The sequence below is a fragment of the Peromyscus californicus genome, unplaced genomic scaffold (genome assembly GCF_007827085.1).
Source record: "Peromyscus californicus insignis strain IS unplaced genomic scaffold, ASM782708v3 Scaffold_19__1_contigs__length_69161282, whole genome shotgun sequence".
Lineage (NCBI taxonomy): Eukaryota > Metazoa > Chordata > Mammalia > Rodentia > Cricetidae > Peromyscus > Peromyscus californicus.
In genome coordinates this window covers 24044556-24069235 of record NW_026294491.1, presented here as the reverse complement: position 1 = coordinate 24069235, position 24680 = coordinate 24044556, and the positions used below count along the sequence as shown (strand labels likewise).

General features: G+C 45.5%; 1 protein-coding gene across 1 annotated transcript; it reads right to left on the bottom strand.

Annotated features, from left to right (window-relative positions):
- Positions 1–4966: 4966 nt before the first annotated feature.
- Kifbp (kinesin family binding protein) lies at positions 4967–24381 on the bottom strand. Its single transcript, XM_052744864.1, is given in 8 exon segments — positions 4967–6166; positions 6168–6386; positions 10187–10302; positions 12325–12409; positions 14958–15141; positions 15397–15476; positions 20634–20732; positions 23883–24381. Coding segments are annotated over 8 exon segments (1854 nt in total). The 5' UTR covers positions 24297–24381; the 3' UTR covers positions 4967–5509.
- Positions 24382–24680: the final 299 nt, after the last annotated feature.

The following is a 24680-nucleotide window of genomic DNA, read 5'->3' as shown; positions in this document are numbered from 1 at the left end:
CTGTAATTAAGAGGCAGATGGATCTCTGTGTGAGTTCCAGGTCAGCCTGGTCTACAGAGCTAGTTCCAGGACAGCCACAGTTACAAAAAGAAAACAAAAGAGTGACATTTCTTTAAAACAAGTAAGCAAATTTCAAGTCAGAGCATTCAGACATATCTTTAGATTTGGTAAACACACCTTGTTGAATTTACATGGCAAAATCTATTATTTTTCTATATGTAGAGAAATGCCATAATGAAGCCCATTAATTTGTATGCTTAAAATTTTTTTTTTCTTTTTTGGTTTTTTCGAGACAGGGTTTCTCTGTAGCTTTGCGCCTTTCCTGGATCTCGCTCTGTAGACCAGGCTGGCCTCGAACTCACAGAGATCTGCCTGGCTCTGCCTCCTGAGTGCTGGGATTAAAGACGTGCCATTTTTAGTTTCTGCAGAACAGTTGCTGGGTGACTGGATCGGAGGTGACTGACCGTGACAAGCCTGCTGATCACAGAAGACAAACAGCAGGAACCCCAGTGAGACCCTCAGAAGGGAGCCTGCCAGAGCTCAGTGCTGGAGGCGGCGGCTGCGGGTCACAGTGCATTCAGCAGCTCACCACATCCAGCAGGCACCTCAGGCTTCTCAACTGTATTTTTACATAGAACGTTATATAACCTTGTCATTTCCTGCAGATAAAATGTAATATGGGGTCATGACCTTCCTGACAAGGGCCTGAAGGGTCTGGCTGGATTATACAGTTACATGCAGGCTCACCGTGCAGCCAAAGGCAACCTTGGACTCCCGGTCCTCCTGCCTCCATCTCTCAAGTGCTGGGATGCAGGCGTGTGCACTGGGTCCTTGCAGCCCTGGGAATGGAACCCAGGACCTTGTGCACAGTAGGTTTCAGGTTACTTTCTAAAATCTACTAAAAGGGCCTGGAGGTACAGGGCAACGGTGGACACTGAGCTTAATGCACAGAAGGTCCTAACACGTCAAAATAATGATGAAAAATAATTTTAGCCAGGTGTGGTGGTGCACGCCTTTAATTCCAGCACTCAGGAGGAAGGTGCGTCTCTGTGAGTTTGAGGCCAGCATGGTCTACATGGTGAGTTTCAGGACAGCCAGAGCTACATAGTGAGATCCTGTCTCGAGAAAACAAAACAAAACAAAAAAGAAAAAGAATAATTTTAAAAACAAAACGAGTGAATATAATGAAGCTCCTTTTTTTTCCTTCTTCAGAGATTCTCTCTCTGGCTGGCAGGATGACGGAAAGGCCCATCTGTGTACCAGTGTCTACAATACAAACACTACAGGGTGCCACGGCATGTCTGCAATTTAGCACTTGGGAGAATGGACAGGATTGGCTTGCATTCAAAGCCATGGTGTCCACAGTGAGGCCAAGTGAACGACCTCCTGCTGAGCACAACAGCAAAGGAAGGAGAGCTGCATTCCCCGGTGGCAGAGGCAGGTGGATCTCTGTGAGTTCAAGGACGGCCTGGTCTACATAGTAAGTTCTAGGACAGCCAGGACTGCAGAGAGACCCTGTCTCAAACAATCAACAAAACAAAACAAAATACAAACAAAACCAAAAAACAGGGCTGGAAAGATGACTCAGCCATTAAAAGCCAAAATCAAGCAAAAAAGACAGACAAATACATCCATATGTACTGAGTCATTTAAAAATATTATTGTCCAAACATTTGAGGGTTCTGTTTTTGTTTTAAGATTTATTTACTTATTATATATACAGTGTTCTGTCTGCAGGTATGCCTGCAGGCCAGAATAGGGCACCAGATCCCATTACAGACAGTTGTAAGTCACCATGTGGTGGCTGGGTATTGAACCCGGGACCTCTGGAAGAGCAGCCAGTGGTGCTCTTAGCTGCTGAGCCATCTCTCCAGCCCTGAAGATTCTGTTTTTACAGCTCATGATTAGAAACTGTTTCTGATAAATGAAAACTGGGGACGACTCTCTCCAATGGCTACAGAAAGATTGCTAACACTGAACAGCTACTTAGAAACAAAACTGGTAACTGAAAAACCTCTTTATAGAGTTACAATTACGGTTTGGATAAGGTGGAGTGTTAGGCCAATTTTCCTTCTCATTTCTACCTGACTGGGTAGCTTGTGAAGAATTTTACTGAAGATGCTTACAGTCCATTCTCACTAATTTGGTAGGACCCACTAGCTTAGTTTTGTAGGAGATCCAGGGTCCCAACAGGCCTGCCACTCAATGACTGCTCAACCTTTATAGAAATAAACGTAGAAAGCTTTAGAGCACATAAACCCAGATCTCTGCTGTCTGTCCTCTGTAATGTCAGTATAAAGGGCTTCGAGAGCAGGACATCCGAAACAGCCCTCTGCAGGGAAGCAGCCCTCTGCAGGGAAGCATCCAGCGCCTTCAGAAGGCGGATGCCAGGCGTCAGTGAACACAGAGCTGAGATTTCTGCTGATAACCAAAGACAAAGTCTTAAAGTCTGAAAAGCCACAGAGAGCAAGGGACAAAGAGCAGAGTATGCTGATGTCGACAGGGATGACGACCGGTTTTACGGTCACTGCCTGTTCTACTTGGCATTGTTTTACCCTTTGAAATCGAGTTAACACTGCCCGAAAGGAGAGAGGCAAAGACAAAAGCCATTGAGTTTTAGCAAATTCTCCAAGTGTAGTACCCCAAACTCGGAAGGTACTTTTTAAATGAATAAACACTGAACTGAGGTCATGAAAATGACTGTATCAAGAAAGGCCAGGTTGGGGGGTGGGGGTGGGGGTGGGGACGCACTGGAGAGCTGGCTTAGCAGTTAAGAGCACTTACTGCTCTTACAAAGGACCTTTTGGCTCCCAGAGCCCACGTGATAGCTCACAACCATCTGGAACTCTAGTTCCAGGGTGTCTGACACCCTCTTTTGACTTCTGAGGACACCGCACACATGGGATGCACAGACATACATGAAAACCACTCATACACATCTCCATCTGTGAAAGGAAGGCTTGGGACAGAGAGGGTGAGTTTCCCTGTCACATCTCTGTCCCCAAGAAGCTGCCCTGCCCTCTTTGGCTCCTTCGAGCTTCCTCCATTCCCTTTTCGGGATGGTCTCAGAAAAAGCTACTGAACAGCAGTTATTTCAGCTCAGGCTTACTTACCATCCTAAATAGAACTCTTGCTTCGGACCCCACAGGCCCCACAGAGTACTTCCTTGACTTATTGTGGCTCCTGATTCTTCTCCCTTAGAAACCCCTGGCATGGCCCACGGCTTCTGCTTCTGCCCCACCACCCTGGTTCAAGCCACCTTGTCTCTGACTTGGATCAGCCCATCCCCCTCAGAAGCTAGTCTCCTTGCTCCCTCCCTCCCTTCCTCGATCCTTCTCTTTCTCTTTTAACGGGGTCTCATATAGCCCAGACTGGTCCCAAACTCAGTGGGTAGATAAAAGAGACCTCAAACTTATGATCCTCCTGTCTCCACCTCCTCAGTACTGAGACATGGTGTGGAGCACCATGTCTACTTTATGTGGTGCTGGGATTGAACTCAGGACTCTCAACATTCTGGACAAGCACTCTATCAACTAGGCCATGTTCCCAGACCATAGGAGCTGATTTCTTAAAAATTCTAATCCGATTGGCCAGGATTCTTGCTAAAATTCCACACACCATTGCACCTAGAATGCAAACTGTCCCCAAGCTACAGAGCTCCCTCCACCTGACTCTGGTGTCTGCCCCTCCTCGCCCACCCCGAGTCAGGTCCATTCCTGCCACAGGCTCCTTGCAAGCTGTTCAGCCTAGCACCCCTGGAACACTCCAATAAAGACTATAAGCATTCTTTCTCATTCAGTTCTCCACCCTGGGTCTCTACCTTGTCCAGGCCTTCCAAACCAGCACAGCTAAAGAACATTCCTTCCCACAAATGTTTGCATCAGCACTGGATTTTACTGAGCCCCAAGGTACTTTGTTCTCTGTTCATCTGCTCTGTGAGCACAGGGCCCTGCTCTGCTCATCCCGTGTCTCATGCTAAGAATGAGGACAGAGCCTGATTCACATGCACTTTAATGAATTTCACACCGGTGAAATTCTAACTGAATCCTCCACACTGACTGCTATTCACAGATTTGTTCCCCAGCAAACCGAAAAGCATAATGGGTATATAAATACACACCCATAAGAAACGTCATGGAATCTTAGGATTAGCTTTAGGATGCAAGTTAATAGGTAAGCAAAGGCAGGCACAGGGCTATTCTCTACAGCAAATCTTACAACTGATCTGGACTGTGAGCCGACATCCTCCTTCCCTCCTTCCTGGATGCTGACTGTGCAAGCCAGCTCCTTGCCCATGCTAGGCAAGTGCTCCAACCACCAAGCCACATCCTCAGCCCTGAATTCTGCATTTCTTTAAATGACCAACACACACAAACAATGTCAATTTTTATCACAATTATGATGTGGTTTATAACTAGAGCGGGACTCTTTGATGATAAACATGATCAGTACGGTTTTCTATTTAAATGTTTCCTCACTGTGCAATACTATTAAAGAAATATTCTTCTTTTGTGGAAGGAGTCTGAGGAAATGGGAGGGGCACAAGAGAAGGTAACAGGAGTGAGTATAATTGAAATACATTATATATGTGTATGAAAATGTCAAAGTGAAATCTATCATTATGAATAATTAATATACACTAATAAAAACACTGAAATATTATTCTCTGGCTCTGAATAAGCTAATACCTTTAAAGTGAAAAAAATAAGACAATTTTTACAAGAAAATGGGTTGGAGAGCTGGCTCAATGGCTAAGAGCACTGGGCTTGGTTCCTAGCACCACACGGCAGTGACAACTGCCTGGAACTCCAGTTCCAGGGGAAGCTGCTGCCCTCTGCTGGCCTCCATAGACACTGCAGATACATGATCCATCCACAGACATAACACTTGGCACATACACACACATAAAAATAAATCTTTTTTTAAAAAGAACATTCTTACAAGAAAAAAAGGGGTAATAGAAGTGTTTACTAGTTGAAACAAGTAAATTTATTATGTGCAAGGCCTTTTGTCTTCTAATTAAGATCAGCAATTTTACAACATTTTCAATTAACTTAAGTTTTTAGTATTTTCAAAAGGGAAAGATTTATTTAGGAGTTTAAGAAAGTATTTTACAAAGAACGACTATAGGAAGTAACTTTCTCAAATCCGGCACAGTAACAGGTTCTTCTACAGGCACACTTCCTAGTGTTGTTGCCAGTGTGAAATCTAACAAGCACTAGTCAGCAGAGGACACAACAGTTAGAAATTTAAACAGGAAAACGAGCGCTCGAAAATGCAAAACACCTGTCACTTAGCAAGGCAATTTACATAATTAGGTGTAAATTATTACTGAACTTTATGTTGCTTAAGGTCCTAGCACAGTCTCAGGTACCTGACTGCATCTGAAGCTCAGAGTGCATTCCTCTAGCTCTGGTGTGAAGGTGGCCATGGAGCTGGGCTCGCTCACTAGGGTGGATGGAGGGGGAATTGCTCCAGGTTGTATGTTTCCTTTCCTTTGAACCAAGGCTTAAGTCAGGGCCATCTTGGTTCTGAATCTCTCCATTTTTGTTGGGAGAAGACTGACCATCTCTTTACTAAGTTCTAACTCAACTTCTATTTCCTGGGCGGCCTCAGGGTGAGTTTCACAGTAATCAACAATAAACTTATAATGTTCCAAAGATGTTGCCAAGTTTTCTAGCTCCTTCTTGGGGTCTGCAGTGATGATTCTGCCATAAAGACGAGCTACTCGGAACTTAGCTAACATGGCAGGGCGGAGAACGTCCTCCCCGATGTGCTCAGGAAATACTTTATTTGGGTCCCTCAGAGAGTCTAGGAAGAGCTGGTAGTACTTGAGTGCAGACTTATTTAGGCTATTTATTTTTTTCACAATGTGTGAGTCAGGATCCCTGAGCTTGTCAGCAATAGCAACCTTCAAATCCATCATGTCATAGTAAGTGTGTGCGATTTCAAACTGAATCTGCCTGTTGACCAACAGATAATACTGGGGATTCAAGTCCACAATCAGGGGCTCTAGCATGGCTATTCTGCGTTTGTGCATCTTGCACCGCCTCTCCATGTCAGTCTCAAAGAATGCGAGCACCTTGAACAGTGCACTGTGGTCTTGGACAACTTCAATATGGTCAGTAACATACCCATCAATCTGGAAGAACTCTTTTGCCTCAAAACACATAGTGTTGACCCAGTAGGAAAAGTTCCCTGGCTTCTTCAAAATCTAATGGTCTCAAGTATCTCACTTTCTCCTCCACTGCAGAGATGGCGTCACACAACTCGCCGGTTCCAAACTGTACAGCCCGCTTCCTGATACTCTCCTCCTCATCGAGTTCCTTCTTCCGTAATGCTCTGAGTTCCGCCTGCTTGTCAAGATCAAGTTCTCCAATGTTGTCCTAAAAGAAAAGGAGAAATCGCAGTCAGGCAGGATACTCATCTGCTGGGAAATAAAAGCAAAGAGTAAACTTTAGGCAGCTATGTGGTGGAGCACACCTGGAATCGCAGCATTCAGGAGGCAGGGGCAGGAGGACTGCAGAATGGAGACCAGCCTGGGCCAAACAGCATATTCCAAGCTGGCTGGGGATACACAGCAAAGCCCAGTCTCAACAAACCAAGAGTTGGGGCTGGAGAAATGGCTTTTTTACAGAAGACCTAGGTTCAGTTCTTAGCACTCACAACCACCTGTAAATCCAATTCCAGAAGAACTGATACCCTCTTTTAACCTCCATGGGCACCAGGTGCACACGTAGTACACAGACGTACAAAAACACTCATATATGTAAGATAAAATAAATCAATCTTATTTATTTATTTGTTTGTTTGTTTTTTGAGAGAGGGTTTCTCTGTGTGGTCCTGGCTGTCCTAGAACTCGCTCTGTAGACCAGGCTGGCCTCGAACTCACAGAGATCTACCTGGCTCTGCCTCCTGAGTGCTGGGATTAAAGGTGTGTGCCACCACCACCCAGCTCAATACTTTTTTCTCTTCTCTTCCCCCCAACTGCACCCCCACACTCCTTCCAAGTCTCTCGTGGTAAAATCTGGCTTCAGACTTGTCAGGAAGCCAAGGATGCTCTGAGCTCCCCGCAGCTGTAGGACCACAGGCCTGTCCCAGCCACTTCATTCACGCAGTGCTGGGGAGCGAACCCCTGGCTTTGCGCAGGCTAAGCAGGCACACTGACAACCGAGCTACATCCTCAGCCCACACAATGTCCTGTCCTTACTTCCATTTTCCAAAATGGTCCCCTTTTCTTAACGTGTGCTTCTGCATTTGTTATTTTTACAGCTTTATGAGCTCTATATCATTATAGCTATAATTACTATATTTCAGTTTTCACAAAGAGAAAAACAAAGTACAATAACCAGAAAGTTTATGTGTCTACAGGTAATTTATTTTATATTCCTTCTTTGTGTCTAGGAACAAGGGCCCCATGTAGATTAGTACGAATGGTGAAGATAAAGTTAACATTTAGTGAGGACTTAGTAGATTTCAGGTACTCTTTTTTTAAAATTAGACTTATTTAGGGGTGTGTGTGTGTGTGTGTGTGTGTGTGTGTGTGTGTGTGTGTGTGTATGAGGAGGTCAGAGGACAACTTGTAGGAGTTGGTTCTCTTTTACTGTAATGTGGCTCCTGAGAATCAAACTCTGACTTGGTGGCAAGCACCTTTACCTGCTGAGTCAGCTCATCAGCCCTGGCTTAGACACTCAGATACTTTCTGAGGCCTTTAAATATGCTAACTCTCACAACAACAGTACTAAGCAGGCATTAACATCTCTGTCTTGCTTATGAGGAAATTGAGGCAGAGAGACATTAAGAAAACTACCAGAAAAGCCAGGCAGTGGTGGCTGCTTTAATCCCAGCACTCTGGAGGCAGAGGCAGGTGGATTTCTGTGAGTTCAAGGCCAGCCTGGTCTACAGAGCGAGATCCAGGACAGGCACCAAAACTACACAGAGAAACCCTGTCTCAACAACGACAACAACAACAACAACAACAACAACAACAAAAAAAAAAAAAAAAAAAAAAAAAGGAAGGAAGGAAGGAAGGGGGAGGGATGGATGAAGGGAGGAAGGAAGGAAAGAAAAAATTACCAGAAACACAGAGCTACAGGCAGAGCTGGGCTCACATCAGAGCTCTGGAGCTAAGCTTCTTACTGTGGCTGGTTCTATATCCACACTTAACCACTGCACTGGCTGTGTGCACACTTAACTGCTGCACTGTCCACACTTAACCGCTGACTGGCTGTGTGCACACTTAACCACTGCACTGTCCACACTTAACCACTGCACTGTCCACACTTAACCACTGCACTGTCCACACTTAACCACTGCACTGGCCGTGTCCACACTTAACCACTGCACTGGCTGTGACCACACTTAACCACTGCACTGGCTGTGTCCACACTTAACCACTGCACTGGCTGTGTCCACACTTAACCACTACATTGTCCACACTTAACCACTGCACTGGCTGTGTCCACACTTAACCACTGCACTATCCACACTTAACTACTGCACTGTCCACACTTAACCACTGCACTGGCCGTGTCCACACTTAACCGCTGCACACTGGCTGTGTCCACACCTAACCGCTGACTGGCTGTGTCCACACTTAATCGCTGCACTGTCCACACTTAACCACTGCACTGGCTGTGTGCACACTTAACCACTGCACTGGCTGTGTGCACACCTAACCGCTGACTGGCTGTGCCTTAAACCTCTAAGACTGTCAGTCTGTAAGGTAATACTGCAAAGACACACAAATTAGTTATTAGAGTCATTTCCTGCCTTCAAGGACTTGCAGTCTAAAATCAATTAAGGGGCCATCCATGGTGGTGTACTCTGTGATCCTAGCACTAGGAAGGTTGAGGTTGGAGGACTGCTACAAGTCTGAGGCCAGGCTGGACTACTGAAGTAAGTTCCATACCGACAGTACTAGAGAGAGACCCTGTCTCAAAACACACACTGATGAGCAAAAGGAGAAAGGAGATGAGAGGACCACATCTATTCATTTTGGTCATTTTTAAAGGGTTACGCCACCACACCACACCCTGTCTCTCCTTTCTTCCATTCTTTTTAAAGTTAACTTCTTTTCTATCTTATGTGCATGGGTGTTTTGCCTGCATGTACGTCTGTGCACCAGGTTGGTGCCTGGCATCTGCAGAGGTTGGAAGATGGTATCAGATGCCCTGGAACTGGAGTTACAGACAGTAGTGAGCTGCCATGTGGGTGCTGGGAATTGAACCCTGGTCCTCTGGAAGAACAGCCTGTGCTCTTAACCACTGAGTCATCTCTTGAGCCCCCTATTTGGATTTTTGAGACAGGGTCTCACTGTGCAGTCCTGGTTGTCCTGGAACTCACTTTGTAGACAGACTGGCCTCCAACTCACAGAGATCTTCCTGCTTCTGCCTCCTGAGTGCTGGCATGTGCCACCATTCCTGGCTTACAAAACAGAATTTAAATGACTTAGAGTATGAAGCTCAAGGAAGGAGATAGTATCTGTGGAGGATAAAGAATTATTCATTCAACAATTCGTTTTTTAAATAACCACTTGGGACAATGACAATTATGTAACAATCTGAATATGATGCTGACCCCACCTCCCATAGCCTAGCTAAAAGAAAGTTTTCCAGAAAGAGGTGGTATTCTGAATGGTCCTTACCAGGTGTGATGCACACCCATTATCCCAGCATTCTGAAGGCTGAGGGAGGAGATGGAGAGGCTGAGGGAGGAGCTGGCTTAAACTATGGAGTGAGACTGTTAAACATAAAAAATACAGATAGGGCTAGAGAGGTAGTTTAGTAAGGAGAGGGCTAGTCACGAAAGCGTGGGGACCCAGATTGGATCCCCAAGACCCATACAAAAAAGCTGAGCATTGTGGCAAGTACTTGTAATCCAAGTGCTGGTGAGGCAGAGTCAGGTACATCCCAGGCGCTTGCTGGCCCACTAGCCAGCCTAAGCTAATCACCCAGCCCCGGGTTCAGAGAGACTCTATCTCAAAAAACCCCAACGTTATCCTCTGCTTTTCACAGGCAAGCTTACACGTGCACCCAACTCTGCACACACACAGGCACCTCAATACTTACATGCTTTTACATACACACACACACACACACACACACACACACACACACACACACACACACTCACTGTGGGCCGCCCGACAAGCCCCTGAGAGCTGAAGGCGGTTCCATGGACACACCTGCATGGAGAGCTGGGCGTTCTGCAGCAGAGTCAGGCAGTACTTGATCCAGCATCTTGCTATCTCCCCTCTCCTTTGACGGTGGAGCTCCGGCACGTCTCTTTCAGCTTCAGGAGCTAGAACCACAGGCGGACTGTCAGCACGGTCAATGCCGTCTGCCCTGACCACTGTCCTCTGCTCTTCCACTCTCCTGACTGCACAGCGGCAGACCCTCACTAGGCCGGGAGGAACCCAGTGCTGCGTGCCTCTAGAGCCTCCCGAGTTTTCTTAGTTCTTGTCTGCAGGTGAAAACTAAGGTCACAATGTATATTTACTTTTCAATAGTTTTTTCTTCATATGGTGTGCCACTAAAATTCTGACCCTGCTGGGTGGTGGTGACACACACCTTTAATCCCAGCACTCAGGAGGCAGAGCCAGGCAGATCTCTGTGAGTTTGAGGCCAGCCTGGGCTACAGAGCGAGATCCAGGACAGGCACCAAAACTACACAGAGAAACCCTGTCTCGAAAAAACAAACAAACAAACAAAAAATTCTGTTACCAATTCTTCCTATTATGAACAATTCTAGGATACAGATCCCTATACATATATCCATCTAGAATCTGGACTGGTTTCTAGAAATGGAATTTACTAGGTCAAACAGTTTACACAATTTAAAATATTTTAAATAAAAACTGCCAAATTATTTTTGACAAATGCCATATCCAACAATATTTTTGTATGCTGACAGAAAGCATGTGGAAAACAATGGACACTGTCAATTCTCACCTTTCTCCACGACCCCTCCCTCTGTGCTAGAATCAGCTTGCCTAGCACACATAAGGCCCTTGCTTCAATCTAGCATCACGTACACACAAAGAAGCAACCACGCAAAACCTCCACAATTAGGAAAGACAGTGAGGAGACAGCCCTTACCTAAGTAGTGTAATGACCAAATCTCAACCATGGCAAAAGGCAACATCACACAAACCCTAAGCAATAGAAACTCTATGTCGTAACCAGCCCGTGTTCGTCAAAACGTTCTGTGATGAAGGGAAGGAGAGGCCGAGGAACTGCCTCAGAGACAGGACTAGAGGGACTCGGCTGCTGAGGACGATATGCAGTCCTGAGCCGTGTGCCACAGTGCCAGAAAAACATCGCTGTAAAGGACGGTAGAGGGCAGCTGATGGCAGAGATATGCACTGCAGACAGAAGTCTGTCTGTCTTGGTGCTGCACTTCCTGAAGCTGCTAACTGTCCAGAGACAGACAGACAGACAGACAGTGTGTTTTTGTTTGTTTGTGAAAGGGTCTTACTCTACTGTCTGGGCTGGCCTGAAATTTGTGGCACCCCTCCTGCCTCAGTCTCTGAAGTGCTGGAACTCCAGACATGAGCCATTATGCCTAGCTGAAGATAGTCTCATTCTTACGAAAACATGTATTAAAGTATTACAGTCGTAAGAAGCCTGTAAGACCTCCTCTCAAATGGGTCAGAAAGAAAAATGAAAACAAAGTGACAAATATTGAAAGTGATGACTTTAGAAAAAGGCATATGGTAACTCTGTTCTTACAACTTTTCTAAAGCTTAAAACAGTTTCAAATTTGAGGGCTTCATGGTTAAGAGCTCTTGGTGCTTTTGCAGGACCCTGGTTCTGTTCCCAGAACCCACACTGTGGCTCACAACCATCTAACTTCAGTTCCATGGAATGAGACACCCTTTTCTGATCTCTGCAGGCATCATGCACACATGTGGTATACATACATACCTGCAGACAGAACACTCATACACATAAATCAATCTGAAAAAAGAAAACTAAGTTTCAGAATTTCACACAGGTTTTTGTTGGTGTTGTTTTTTGTTTTGTTTTGTTGTTCGAGACAAGGTTTCTGTGTGTAGCTTTGGAGCCTTTCCTGGAACTCACTCTGTAGACCAGATTGGCTTCAAACTCACATAGATCCGCCTGGCTCTGCCTCCTGAGTGCTGGGATTAAAGGCGTGCACCACCACCGCCCGGCTTCACCTAGGTTTTAATTATATAGTAACCAGGGTACACACTGATAATTGCAGTCCTTAGCTAAGGCAGGAGGATCTTGAGTTCAAGGCCAACATGGGCAAGACTGTCACGGTGAGAAACTATATAATGAAATGCACACACGAACTTACTGTCTTCTGTAGCTGGGATTTTTCCAGTTTGAGCAAAAATAACATTAGCAGCAGACAGACAATGTCTGGCTTCCATAAAGCAGAGCTGTTGAGAAAATAAACAAGAACAAGCATGACTATGACAAAGCCTTGTTTACAACTAACGTTATCTACTAACATGGGGAAAGCTGTACTATCAGGAAAAGTACCCCACTAAAGGGGTCCTGTAGTGTTGTCGCTATGGAAACGGTATTAGGTCAGAGAATAAACTACCAATATCCCCCACTCCCGATAATGATCCAAGCTGATGGGAAGATGACTGAAGGCTGACAGTCCACTCTCCTCCTGCGACCAGGAACACGGAGCAGCCTATACTCCAATCTCCTCACGATACCCTCAGCTTCAGCCCAATAGCCTAGTCCCATGCACAGTTCATTCTTAGACCGTTTACACTGTGCCAGAGTACTGAGGACTCGTTCCTGTCTTCTAAAACCTTTAGAGGGAGGTGACAAGACAGTAAGGCTCCCCATCAAGCTTTCAATCAACAGATTTCTAGATGAGCTTTATGGAACTACTTCGTCAATACTCATAAAGAACTCAGGATTTAAATCTGGGTGCAGAAAACTTCTCAAACACTTCAAGAACATCTCTGTGTTAAACACCAAATACTTGTCATCTGTCATGCAAAAAGCAGGATCACCCAGCAGAAGGAAGCCAAAGTCTACCCTCTAAATGGAAGCCGCCCCCATTAAAGAGAATGTCGGCTTCATATCAGTAAGTTTGAAAGACTGATCTGGTTGATAGAACTTCAACAGCAATACCTCTCGCCTTCACACTGAATTCAGAGTCATCGTAAAGAACAGCCGGGTACCACGGGTATCAATAGGCCAGCAGCATCCATCCCTCCAAACGTTGGTATGAAGCCCCCAACCATACGACAGTTAGAGCTCACATGAAGAAACATTACCGGGCCATCTACAGTGTCTTAACCATCATTACCACTTTGGCTCTGTCCAGACTGTCTTCCTATGAGCAGCCACTGCTAAAGACAGAGACTGCCTTGTACCCTGCGGGTAGCTGGTAAATGTGGACTCGAAGAGCAGCAAAACCGAAGCAGATGGAGATGGTAACAATACAGACAGCATCACTTTCAAACACAGTTCAAATCTCTCTTTTCGTGACAGAACTTAGTTGGGTGTGATGCGGGGAAAAAAAAGCTGTGGGTACAGGAGAGACTCACAAAAATGACCACATGCTCCACAGAAGTAATGTTTAACAACTTCAAAGTCACACGCTCACTATTCAGGCTTTCTGTACAATGAATATCCATGGAATTTTAGGTGTTAATTAAAACCATACTGAACAAGGAAAATGAAAGTTGCTAAACAAAACAAACAAGGGGCCCCAACAGCTAGAGGGAAGAAGGCATTGGAGGGGCCTCTTGATGAGGACCAGGATGAAATGGAGGCACAGGGGTTGAGTCTGACTGAATGCAAACAGCCTTCCTTCCATGCTTGATCATAGAGCAAACTCCTAGAATATGCCACAGTCACTCACCACTGCCCTTTCTCTCCTGATAGTTTTTCTGAGTGACACTCTGTGGGATAATACTCTAAACACAGGCACATTTACAGAACCAGAGAACAGGCTTAGTAAGGAAAAGGCCGAGGGGCTGGCGGCAGGCCATCAGAGGAGAAAGAGGGATGCTGACGGGCTGAGAATTACCAAATGTCAGAGCTCTGGGAATCAGAACTACAAATAGAAACAGTTTCTGCTGCCGGACATGGTAGTGGCACACGCCTTTCTTTAGTCACAGTACTTGGGAGGCAGAGGCAGGCAGATATCATTGAGTTCCAGGCCACCCTGATCTATATAGCAAGTTTCAAGCCAGGGATACAGAGTAACACCCTGCCTCCAAAAAAAAAAAAAAAAACCGATGTGTGTGTGCATTAGAAACTAAAGTACTGGGGAAGGAATGGGTATACTCAAAACACAATACAATGCTAAGTGATTTGGACAAGTCGCTATGAAGTCCAAATTTGTCTCTACGGGGCAGTTCCAAAGTATGTCATAAAACCTGGAACTCTAGGACTCAGCACATATTTTCAACATCAAACATGATTATTAGAGAGCAGCTAATTCTGAAAAGCAACTGAAACACATCACATGCTTTTATCAAAGCCCACATTTAACCGTCAACTTCCTTAGACAAATTCTCAAATAGTTGTAAGATTAGTACTGCAGGGAGATAAAGTTTTATCTCTAACAAGATAAAAATCTGAGTTTAAGGTAACACAGAGCAAAAGTGAAATGAAAGTGTGCTAACAGCTGAACAGAACTGATGGCAGGTAGCCTGTCACCCGAGGGACAGCAACATGTCCAGGCATGACGACATCAGCACTTCAAGGATGCAAAAGTGGGGGAGGGGAAAGAGCAGGAAATTCTCTAACAATCACTAAAAACATCATTCTTTTTTAAAGACTCCAAAGTCTTCACGGGACAGAGCACTCCAATAGTGTTCTGCCAGAGTGGCGGGCTGAGGTCTACACCGGGTTCTACGTCATCAGATCCAGTGACCTGCTCTGACAGTGCTACTGGCCTTGTCGCCTTCAGGCACTGGCAGGGCTGCTGGAGAACTGCTCTGGGACCCTGACCTTATTGATGTAGAACTGCGACAGTGTAGCAGCGTTGATGGCCCACTCCATGGGGTGGTAGGCATTGTGCTCAAGCTGGCGCTTTAGAGTGCTGTGGCAGTAATGAGCAGCTTTCTCGAACATTTCCATGTGCTGGTAGACTTGAGCCAGGTAATACAGGTTGTGAGTATAAACCTTCTCAAATCTGTGAAGGAAAAAAAGGGACTCACATGATTTACAACTTATGAGGAAATTTCATATATGTCTGAGTTCAGCTTGGCCCTTGGATCTATCTGGGTCTTAGAGTTGAACAAAGTCATGTGACTTGTAAGTGACAAATGTAAGTCTTATGCACATTGTATCCTGGGGGTGCGCCATAAGCAGTACACACCATGTGTGCATTCTTGAGCAAGCACCCAGGGAGACTCTGGGTATACCTGTGGTCTCTATGAAGACTAACCTTTTGGATCTCTCTTGTTCAGTAAGTTTCTCTTCTTCAGGAAGAAAATGCTCAGTTGGGTCAAGCGGCGGGCTCCCAATCTGTGGTTAAAGAACAAAGCTCTTTCAACTTTAAACACAAACCCTAAGCGCTCTCTTGTGGAGGGACTGGAGAAATGACCTTTGTCTGGGACAGCCTCACCATGTGACTCTGCAACTCAGAGTTACAGAGGGACTATAGGCTGGCAGACACATTTTTTTTTTTTTTAAAGCTAGGATCTTCGGGCTGGAGAGATAGTTAAGGGCACTGGCCACTCTTCCAGAGGACCAAGGTTCAATTCCCAGCACCCACATGGCAGCTCACAACTGTCTGTAACTCCAGTTCCAGGGAATCTGGCTCTGTCACAGACATACATGCAGGCAAAACACCAATGCACATTAAAAAAAAAAAAAAAGGCAGCTCAAGCTAGCCCAGAACACAGTATGTAGCCCAGGGTGGCCTCAGAGTCCTAGCGATACCACTGTCTCCATATTCTGAAGGCCAGAACTACAGGTGTAATCCATCATATATCACTTTAGTTGAATAATTAAGTATTTTTGAATACTGTTTTGTCTACTAAAAAGGCTCTTTAAAAACCTACATAAGCCTGGCGGTGGTGGTGCATGCCTTTAACCAACCCCCCATCCTCCACCCCCAAAAAACAAACCAAAAAAACCTACCTAAGTTTAGAGGAGAAAAAGAGAAAAGGGAGAGTGATGTAATTATGTTATAATCTCAAAAATAAAATAAAATAAAATAAACTCCAAAATACAGAAACAAACCCACCCTGCTGCCAAGCCTGAGCACATGAGTTTGATCCCCAGAGCCCACATGGTGGAAAGAGCGCACGCGCGTGCACATGCACGCACGCACACACACAAATAAGTAAATATAATAAAACAGAAAACATACATAGGCATAAAAATAGTGATTTATATCTTCTTGGGTAACAGTTTAAACTGTCACTACTAATGAAAATCAACTCAGGGAAACAAGCAAAGAGTTTCTCTGTGTAGCCCTGGCTGTCCTGGAACTCACTCTGTAGACCAAGCTGGCCTCGAACTCAGGGATCCATTAAGTGTTAACACTACTTTTCAACAACTAAATAAGAAGCAGTGATCACATAGCTCACTGTCTTAGGAAAGCCAATCTCGTATGCTGTTCCCTTGTCTATGACAAGTAGGAGTCCCAGCCCCTAACCTCCTCAGGCTGTCAGGATGACTGAGCTACTCACCACTGATCCATTACAACAGGAAGGCTTGGTCTGAGTATAAATGTTGACCCTTTATGAGGGCAGTCCCGGCTATAAGTCCGTGCTTGCATCTTGCTATATTGTTTTTGTGGTGCTTGGGAACGAACCCAGAGTCTAGCACACGCTAAGCATATCATCTATCCCTGAGCTTTGCCTCGGAACCCCACCCTTGCTTTTAACTGAACTCCTCAAGTTCCCAAGGACAGCAATCCTTTCTGCAGAGAATTGATCACCCTGACACAGCACAGTCATTTGAGAGAGAAACTGGCTGGATCAGACTGATCTGCAGGTGATGATGTGGATTATTAACTGGTAATAGGAGGGTCCGATCCACTCTGGGACAAACCACTCCCTGGCCAAATGGTCCTGACTACGTAAGAAAGCTAGCTGCGTAAGTGAGCAAACAGCATTTCCCGTAGCTTCAAGTTTCTGCTTGAGTTCTTGCCCTGACTTCCTTCAGAGACGGACCTGGAAGTGTAAGACCAATAAGCCCTTTCCTTCCTCAGTTTCTTTCAGTCGGAGTGTTTTATCTAGCAACATTACAACTCCAGAGACTAAAACCGTAAGTTGGGTCCAGGTGGTGGTGGTGCACACCTTTAATCCCAGCACTCAGGAGGTAGAGGCAGGCGGATCTCTATAAGTTCAAGGCCAGCCTGGTCTACAGAGTGAGATCCAGGGCAGGCACCAAAACTACACAGAGAAACCCTGTCTCAAAACAAACAAACAAACAAACAAAACAAAACAAAACAAAACAAAAAACGAAATGTAAGTTGGGAAGGAAGGCCAAGGCACACAGCAGACAGGTCCTCTTCAGAGACTGCAACAATCCTGAAGGTGATTCAAGAGGCTTTCCCCCTTCTAGCTAATGGGAATTACGTGATGCCTCATTTATGTATATAATTCAGTTAGTCTGCTTTTTTAAAAAATGTATTTATTTTATGTATATGAGTATTTAATATCTGTGCCCCACCTTTGTGCCTGGTGCCCAGTGAGGCCAGAAGAGGGTGTCAGATCCCACAGAACTTGAGGTGAGAGCAGCTGTGAGTGGTGGGTCCTCTGGAAGAGTTGATCATGCTATTGCTGAGCCATCTCTCAGGCTCCCTGCTTTTTCTGTTTGGTTTTGGTTTTGGTTTATTTTTGAGACAGGAACAGGTTCTTTCTTGTGTAACCCAAGTTGACCTTAAACTTTCTACATAACTGAGAATTGACGATGCCCTGGTCCTCCAGCCTCTGTATGCACTACCTCTCCAGACATAATTCACTGCTGGGGCTGCCACACCTCACATGTTACACTGCCAGTCAAATCCGTCCTAACTGAAATGGAGGCCCATCTAGGTCAAAAGGGTGCATTATATGTGACGCTGCCACATACACACCATTCTGAGGAAGGACTGCAGATGCTCAGCATCCTTACTTTACAGTTCTTCTCTCCTAGGACTTCAGCAGAGAGGTAAGAGGCTAAGGTAGAGACAGAAACAGGATCTCTCCAAACTCAAGGCCAGCCTGGTCTACACAGTGTGTTCCAGGACAACAGGAGCTACAAAGTGAGACCCTGTCTCAAATAAAAAAAGTCTCTAAGTTGGAGAAGTTGGAGATATTCCCAAGGGGGAAAAATAGGTTTTTTGGGGTGTGGGTATGGTAAAGGCCTATGAAACATATCCTAAACACACACCCTGAAAGTCTGGGCTGGTGTGATTCTGTCTGTTCCAATCTTTATCTGGTCTGTTATAGGTAGTGATTTTGTTTTCATGGTCCATCAGCATTTCGCACAGGGCCTGGTGCACAGTCTAAACATATCTAGCAAACTAGAGCTGCAAAGCGAACAGGAATGTGCAGTGTAGGGGCTCCACTTACAGCTCATTCTCTTTACTCACTACCATCATTTTCATACAGCTCTACAGGAACACTATTTTTGTATTCTAGTCTAAGTGCACTTACTAAGGAAGCAGTTGAGTATGTCCCTTAAAATATGGGTGCTAGTAAGGGAGGGCGGCACAGGCCTGGATTAACACTTGGGAGACAGAGACAGGAAGAGGAGGAGTTTGAGGTCGTTCTCACTCTCAGTTACAGTGAGTTCAAGACCAGTCTGGGTTACATCAGAAACTGTCTAAAACCCACAACAAGAAAAGGGTATGGCATAGGCTGAATCCCATCTCCACTATTTATTCTGGGTATGTCATTTAATTTCTGGTGTTCCATTTCCTTCTCTATAAAATTAGGACAGCAATTCTCTATAAAGTGTAAGACCATGCAGTTTCAATCTACCTTATCAAGTTAAGATTCAATGAGGTATTATTTATAAGTTGCTGATAATCGTTAGGTACTCTACTGTTTATGAAGTGGAACACTGCTCTGATGTCTAAGACTCTTAGCCAGAAGAAGTGCCTCACTCACACCTGTAAGATCACCACTCATGAGGTGGAGACAGGAGGATTATAAGTTTGAGACCAATTCTGGCTACACAGTGAGACCTGTCTCAAATTAAAACAACTAGCAATTTATTAATGGATTTTAAAGCTGGTAACTGCAACAGTGATAATCCACAGAAAAACACTGTGCTTGCTAACATCCTTCATGGAGAAAGAGGGGAGCAGATGGCAGCAGGGGTGGTTTGTTGTCTCGGAGGACTGTGACGACTCAAGTGAGAATTTCCAAGTTCTGCAGAGCCCCTGAAACTGGACAGCACTCTTGAGTATCACTCATGGGGAGATAGGAAGCTGCAGTGGATCCAGAGACACTCAACTGTGTAAGCTGCATTTCAGATGTTGAGGGAAATCATTAGGAGAAACACGGCCCTGCAGCAGGGCTCTCAGAACACAGTAATCACAGCAGCAGCACAAATGTCACCTTGTTAAAAAGCACACTCTCAGGCTGCAGCCCAGAACTGCTGCACAAGGGCCTGGGAGATAGGTTTTGGTTTAGACAGAGTCTTGCTGTGTGGCACAGCTGGTCTTGAACACAAGCTCCTCCCTCAACTTCCAAGTTGCTGGGAACACAGGAGCCTACATGGCCTACTGAGGCCTAACAAGTCCTTTGGGTGATTCTGATGTGCACGCCATAGTCACAAACCACAGCCCAAAGATTTCAGATGTACTGCTCGGGTAGCTGGTTTCCCTCAAAGCACTGCTGTCTTTACTTAAAACAAAATAAAATCTGTAGTCCAAACAAAAATGAGCTGGAGATGGCTCGGTGGTTAAGAGCACTGGCTGCTCCTGCAGATCTAGGTGGATTCAGGTCCCAGTGCCCACCTAGTGGTTCCAAAACTATCTGGAAGTTCCAAGGAATCTGATGCCCTCTTCTGACCTCCAAGGGCACCAGGCATGCACACATGCACAGATATACATGCAGCAAACACTCATACACACAAAATGAAATAAATCTAAAGTAAATTAATACAAAAATATTCAAATGGTATGTCTGGATAATATTAGAGTATTTCCTTTATGATTATATTAAGACTATCTTTGCCATTATGTTCTATCTGAGGATTATTTTTAAGAACCCCAATCTTCAATATGCAGTAATTTCAGACAGCTCTAAAGAGAAATTCCTGGGGATACTGAAAAATCCCATCAATATCATGAATGGAGAACTCTTGTGTGTATGTGCATGCATGTGCCCGTGGGGGACAAAGGTCATCGTTGCTCAGGTGTTCCTCAGAAGCCAACACCTTGCTTTTTTCTGTGCCAGGGTCTCTCACTGGCTTGGGAATTGCTGAGCTGGCTAGGCTGGCTGGTCCCTGAGCTCAGAGCATCTCCTGTCCCTGAGTCCCAGCACTGGCATTACAAGCATGCACCACAGCACCCAGCCCTTTATTTGGGTTCTGGGGGCCAAAGTCAGGCCTTCATGCTGGCAAGACAAGCACTTTATAAAGGAGCCATCTCCACAGCGCATGAATAAGGAATTCTTGTACCAATTCTTGCTGAGTCTCAGTCCTAATTTTAATTTTTGTCTGCAGGTAATATACCTCTTTCATGTACTGATTGTACAGCGCCTCTGATGACTCCAGGTAGGTCCGTGCAGTTTCGATCTCTTCTCTTTCAGACCACAGGATGCCCAGGTTATTCTAGAGGACAAAGAAAGGGAGAAGGATAACTGAACACACTGGTTAAAGGGACTCATCGTTTCAAAGTCATGTTTCCTGATAAAATAGCAGCGGGTTTTTATTAATGTGGCTCTCTGTTTTCACCACTTTGCTTCCCGTTCATGAGCTGAAGTCCTGCTCTGTCATGTTACAACAGCCAGAGTCCATGTAGCCAAGCAAAGCTGGACTAAATCTTCTAAAACAAACCATTCCTCCCTTTAAGTGTTTATGTCAGGAATTTTGGTCACAGCTACACAAAATTACCTAATGCAAATCTATAAATGAATGCCAGGATAATGACATCTTCATATTTGATCATACTTATTAGACTCTCTTTTTAAAATTATAGTTCTATTATTTCTAAGGTTGTTGTTATTGTTAAATTTCTAAAAATACTGTAATCGGTTATGACTTATGTACAGAATTACTACTGATATAACTTATGAGGTATATATGTATATGCAGTTTTTAGGTTTTTTGTTTATAGACAGGTTCTCACTACATAGCCCTGTCTGTTCTGAATCTTGCTATATAGACAGTACTGGCCTAGAACTCACAGAGATCCACCTGCCTCAGTTTCCTGGGTGCTGTGATTAAAGGTGTGAGATACTACCCCTGGCTCTATGTAGCTTAAGTACAACATATTTACCTTATAGTTTCTTGTTTTGTTGAACTGGGCTCTAAGGTATAAAGGATTAGACTTGCAAACAATGCTACTTATTTATTTTTAACTTTTAGTTATTTTATGTTATTTTAGTTACTTTACCTGCATGTATGTCTATGCATTACATGTGTGCAGTACCTGTGGAGGATAAAAGAGGGTGTGGGATCCCCTGGGACTGGAGTTACAGATGATTGTGAGCCTCCATATGGGTGCCAGGAATCCAACCTCATCCTCTGGAGGAGCAGCCAGTGCTCTTAACCACTGAGCCATCTCTCCAGTCCCACCATGAGACATTCTTATCTTAGGTATACCAAGATATCAAACATGTACCTTAAAAATCAATAAAATACAGTAGACAGTGCAGATATACTGGTTACATTATGTACAGGTTCCTAATACTGTAGTTGAAATAGTGAAATAGTTTTAATGTTTAAGGTTTAAAACCCTTTCAAAAAGCTGTGTGTTGATATCCATTTATCATGTGTATGTGTTTGTACTGAGATGTGCGTGCAGAGGCTACACAGAGGGGTCAGTTCTCTCCTTTCTACACGTGGGTCCTGGGAACTGAAGTCAAGTTGTCAGTATTAGCAAAAAGCACCTTTACCCCAAGACATCTCTCCAAGTCCTCAAAAGGTTTTAAACCTTTGAAAACCTTGACAACATAAGCTAATTTTCTTGTTGTTGTGCCAAAATACCCAGACAAAAGCAACTTCTAACATAAAGGGTTTATTTTGGACCACACTTGAGAGATGTAGTTTTATTGGGTTGCGGAAGGCAGGGAACCAGGAGCATAACACCGAATCCACAATCAGTACGGAGAGAAATGCTGGCACTTCCCAAGAGATGCTGCCACCCACATCAGAGGGAATCTCTTTGGAAACGCCCTCCCAGACATGGCCAAAGGGGCATCTCTTGGGTGATTCCTAATCCAGCCAAGCTGCCAACACAGTCATCATCACATGGCTCAAGCTCAACTGACCAAGTGCTGAAGTGCTGTTGTTGGTGTTGTTGCTGTTTTGTTTTTACTTGTGGTTTTTAGAGACAGGGTTTCTCTGCATAGTCTTGGCTGTACTAGAACTCACTCTGTAGACCAGACTGGCCTCAAACTCACAGAGATCCTCCTGCCTCTGCCTACCGGGTGCTGGGACTAAAGGTGTGTGTTGATAGCAGCTGGCTGAGGTGTTGTTTGAACTGAACATCTTATGAATTTCTTAAGCTCACTAATGTATGAACACAGAAAATATCCCTGTTGGTGCCACCTACCGGCGCTGCCCGAGCAAAAAGTATGAGCAGTGCTTATTATTATTATGATTTGACTTTTAATTTTATTGAACCATGATAAAAGAATTCAACATACAATTTCTTTCTAAGTGTTGATACTTTCCCTTAAGGCCTACCTACTCAACAAACAATTTTAGTCACTATTCCCTGGCTCACATATATGAACTATAGGATGAAAATGTCTGTAAGTCTAAGAAACTAACCTGACACAAGGGAGTCATATATTATTTGTATTTTTTCCCCATAGTGTGGAGAGGAAACCTGGAGTGCTAGGGAAATGCCCTACCACTGAGCTATACCCAGGAGCCTGGAAAACTTTGCCCACTGCTTGAATTTTGAAATGTTATGTTCCTTCAAGCAGAATGTCAGACTTCTTAATAAACCATGCACCCTATAAATGAGACACAGTATTATAAAATATTGAAAGTTGGAAGGAGAGATCAGTTTGGACCAGTGAACATTACTAAAACCAGAGGGAGTCATGGTGGCCCATTCCTGTAATCTCAGCAAGTAGGCTGAGGCGGGAGGATCATGACTTAAGGCCAGCCTGGGCTACAAAAACAAATTCCTGTCTGAACGAAAAAAGGGAGGGAGGATTCTAGCACTCAAGAAGAAGCTAAAGTTCAGAGTTGGGCACATGAAACCTTGCGTAAACACAAACAAAAAAAATAAAGTTATTAAAAGGTCTGGAGACACATTATGGGGAATAGGTGGGAATTCCTTGATGAGCAAACAAAATAATGTAAGAATGGAGTTGAAGATTTTGGACATTTTGTTTTGAACCAAGATCAGATTATTCTTGCTATCCCTTGTCATTTTCATCCCATTTGAATCACGCTGGATTTTTCTTAATAGAACGAAACCGGGCTGTCAAGGGGTTGGAAAGCATAGATGCTAATGTTCTGCCCAAGACTAAGGGAGGTAGCAAATGAGGCTGCAGCAGGGGCTGAGAGCTCAGAGGGAGTTCGCAGGCAGATGGTGGGTAGGTGTTAGGATAAATTAAAAGGGACCAAGCTTCATTCTGCAGCCCAGGCTAGCCAGGAACTCGCAGCAATCCTCCTGCCGCAGCCTCCCGAGGACCGGGATTACAGGCCCGGTGTTCTGCGACGCTGGGGAATTGAACCAACTGAGACACAGCCCCAGCCAGGAGGGGCTTTTGGACGCCGAGCTCCGCCTCACCCTCTCACCTGCGCCTGGATGTAGAGCGAGACGCAGCCGAGCGACAGGCGGAAGGGGCGCAGCAGCGACAGGCACCTGACCAGATGCTCCTCTCCAGCAGACAGTTCCTCCGTGTCGATGTGGTTCACGCCAAGGTGGAACTCGATCACCGCGAGCCGCAGCGCCCGCTGCTCCCCGGGGCCCTCGGCATCCCGCGGCTCGGCCGCGCCCAGGGCCTGGTCCCCGGGCCCGTCATCGGCAGCCCGCTCGTCGTCGTCCTCCGGCGCCGGGCCCAGCAGCGCGCGCACCTCCTCCAGCAGGGCGCGCGCGCCGTACTTGGACTTGTACGGCTCCTTCTCCGGGTTCTTGTGCAGCTCCACCCGCGACAGGGCCAGCGCCGCCTGGAACTTCTCCCGGACCTCTGGCCCCGGGGTGCCGGCCATCGCGGCCTCAGTAGACGGCCGCCTCCCCGCCCGAGGACCAGACACCGGAGGCCTCCGCGTTGCGACGACACTTCACTTACGACACGTCGTGACTGTGGAGAGCCGACCAATGAGGATGGTTGAGGGACGCGCGAGACGCTCGGCAGCAGCCAATGGGAGGGCGGGCTGGTCGCCACAACAGCCGTCGTCAGGGAAACGAAGCTGTCCCGGAGGCGGTCGGAGCCTTCAGCTGCCCCCGGCGTGGTGTGGTTTCTTGCGCTCCATCCCGAGGGATGGATGTGGTTTATATAAAAATGCTCAGAATGAGAAAGGTGGGATGCAGCTTAGGGGTAGGGCACCTGCCTACTGGGCATGAAAGCAGGGGTGCAATCCCTAGCTGAAGTG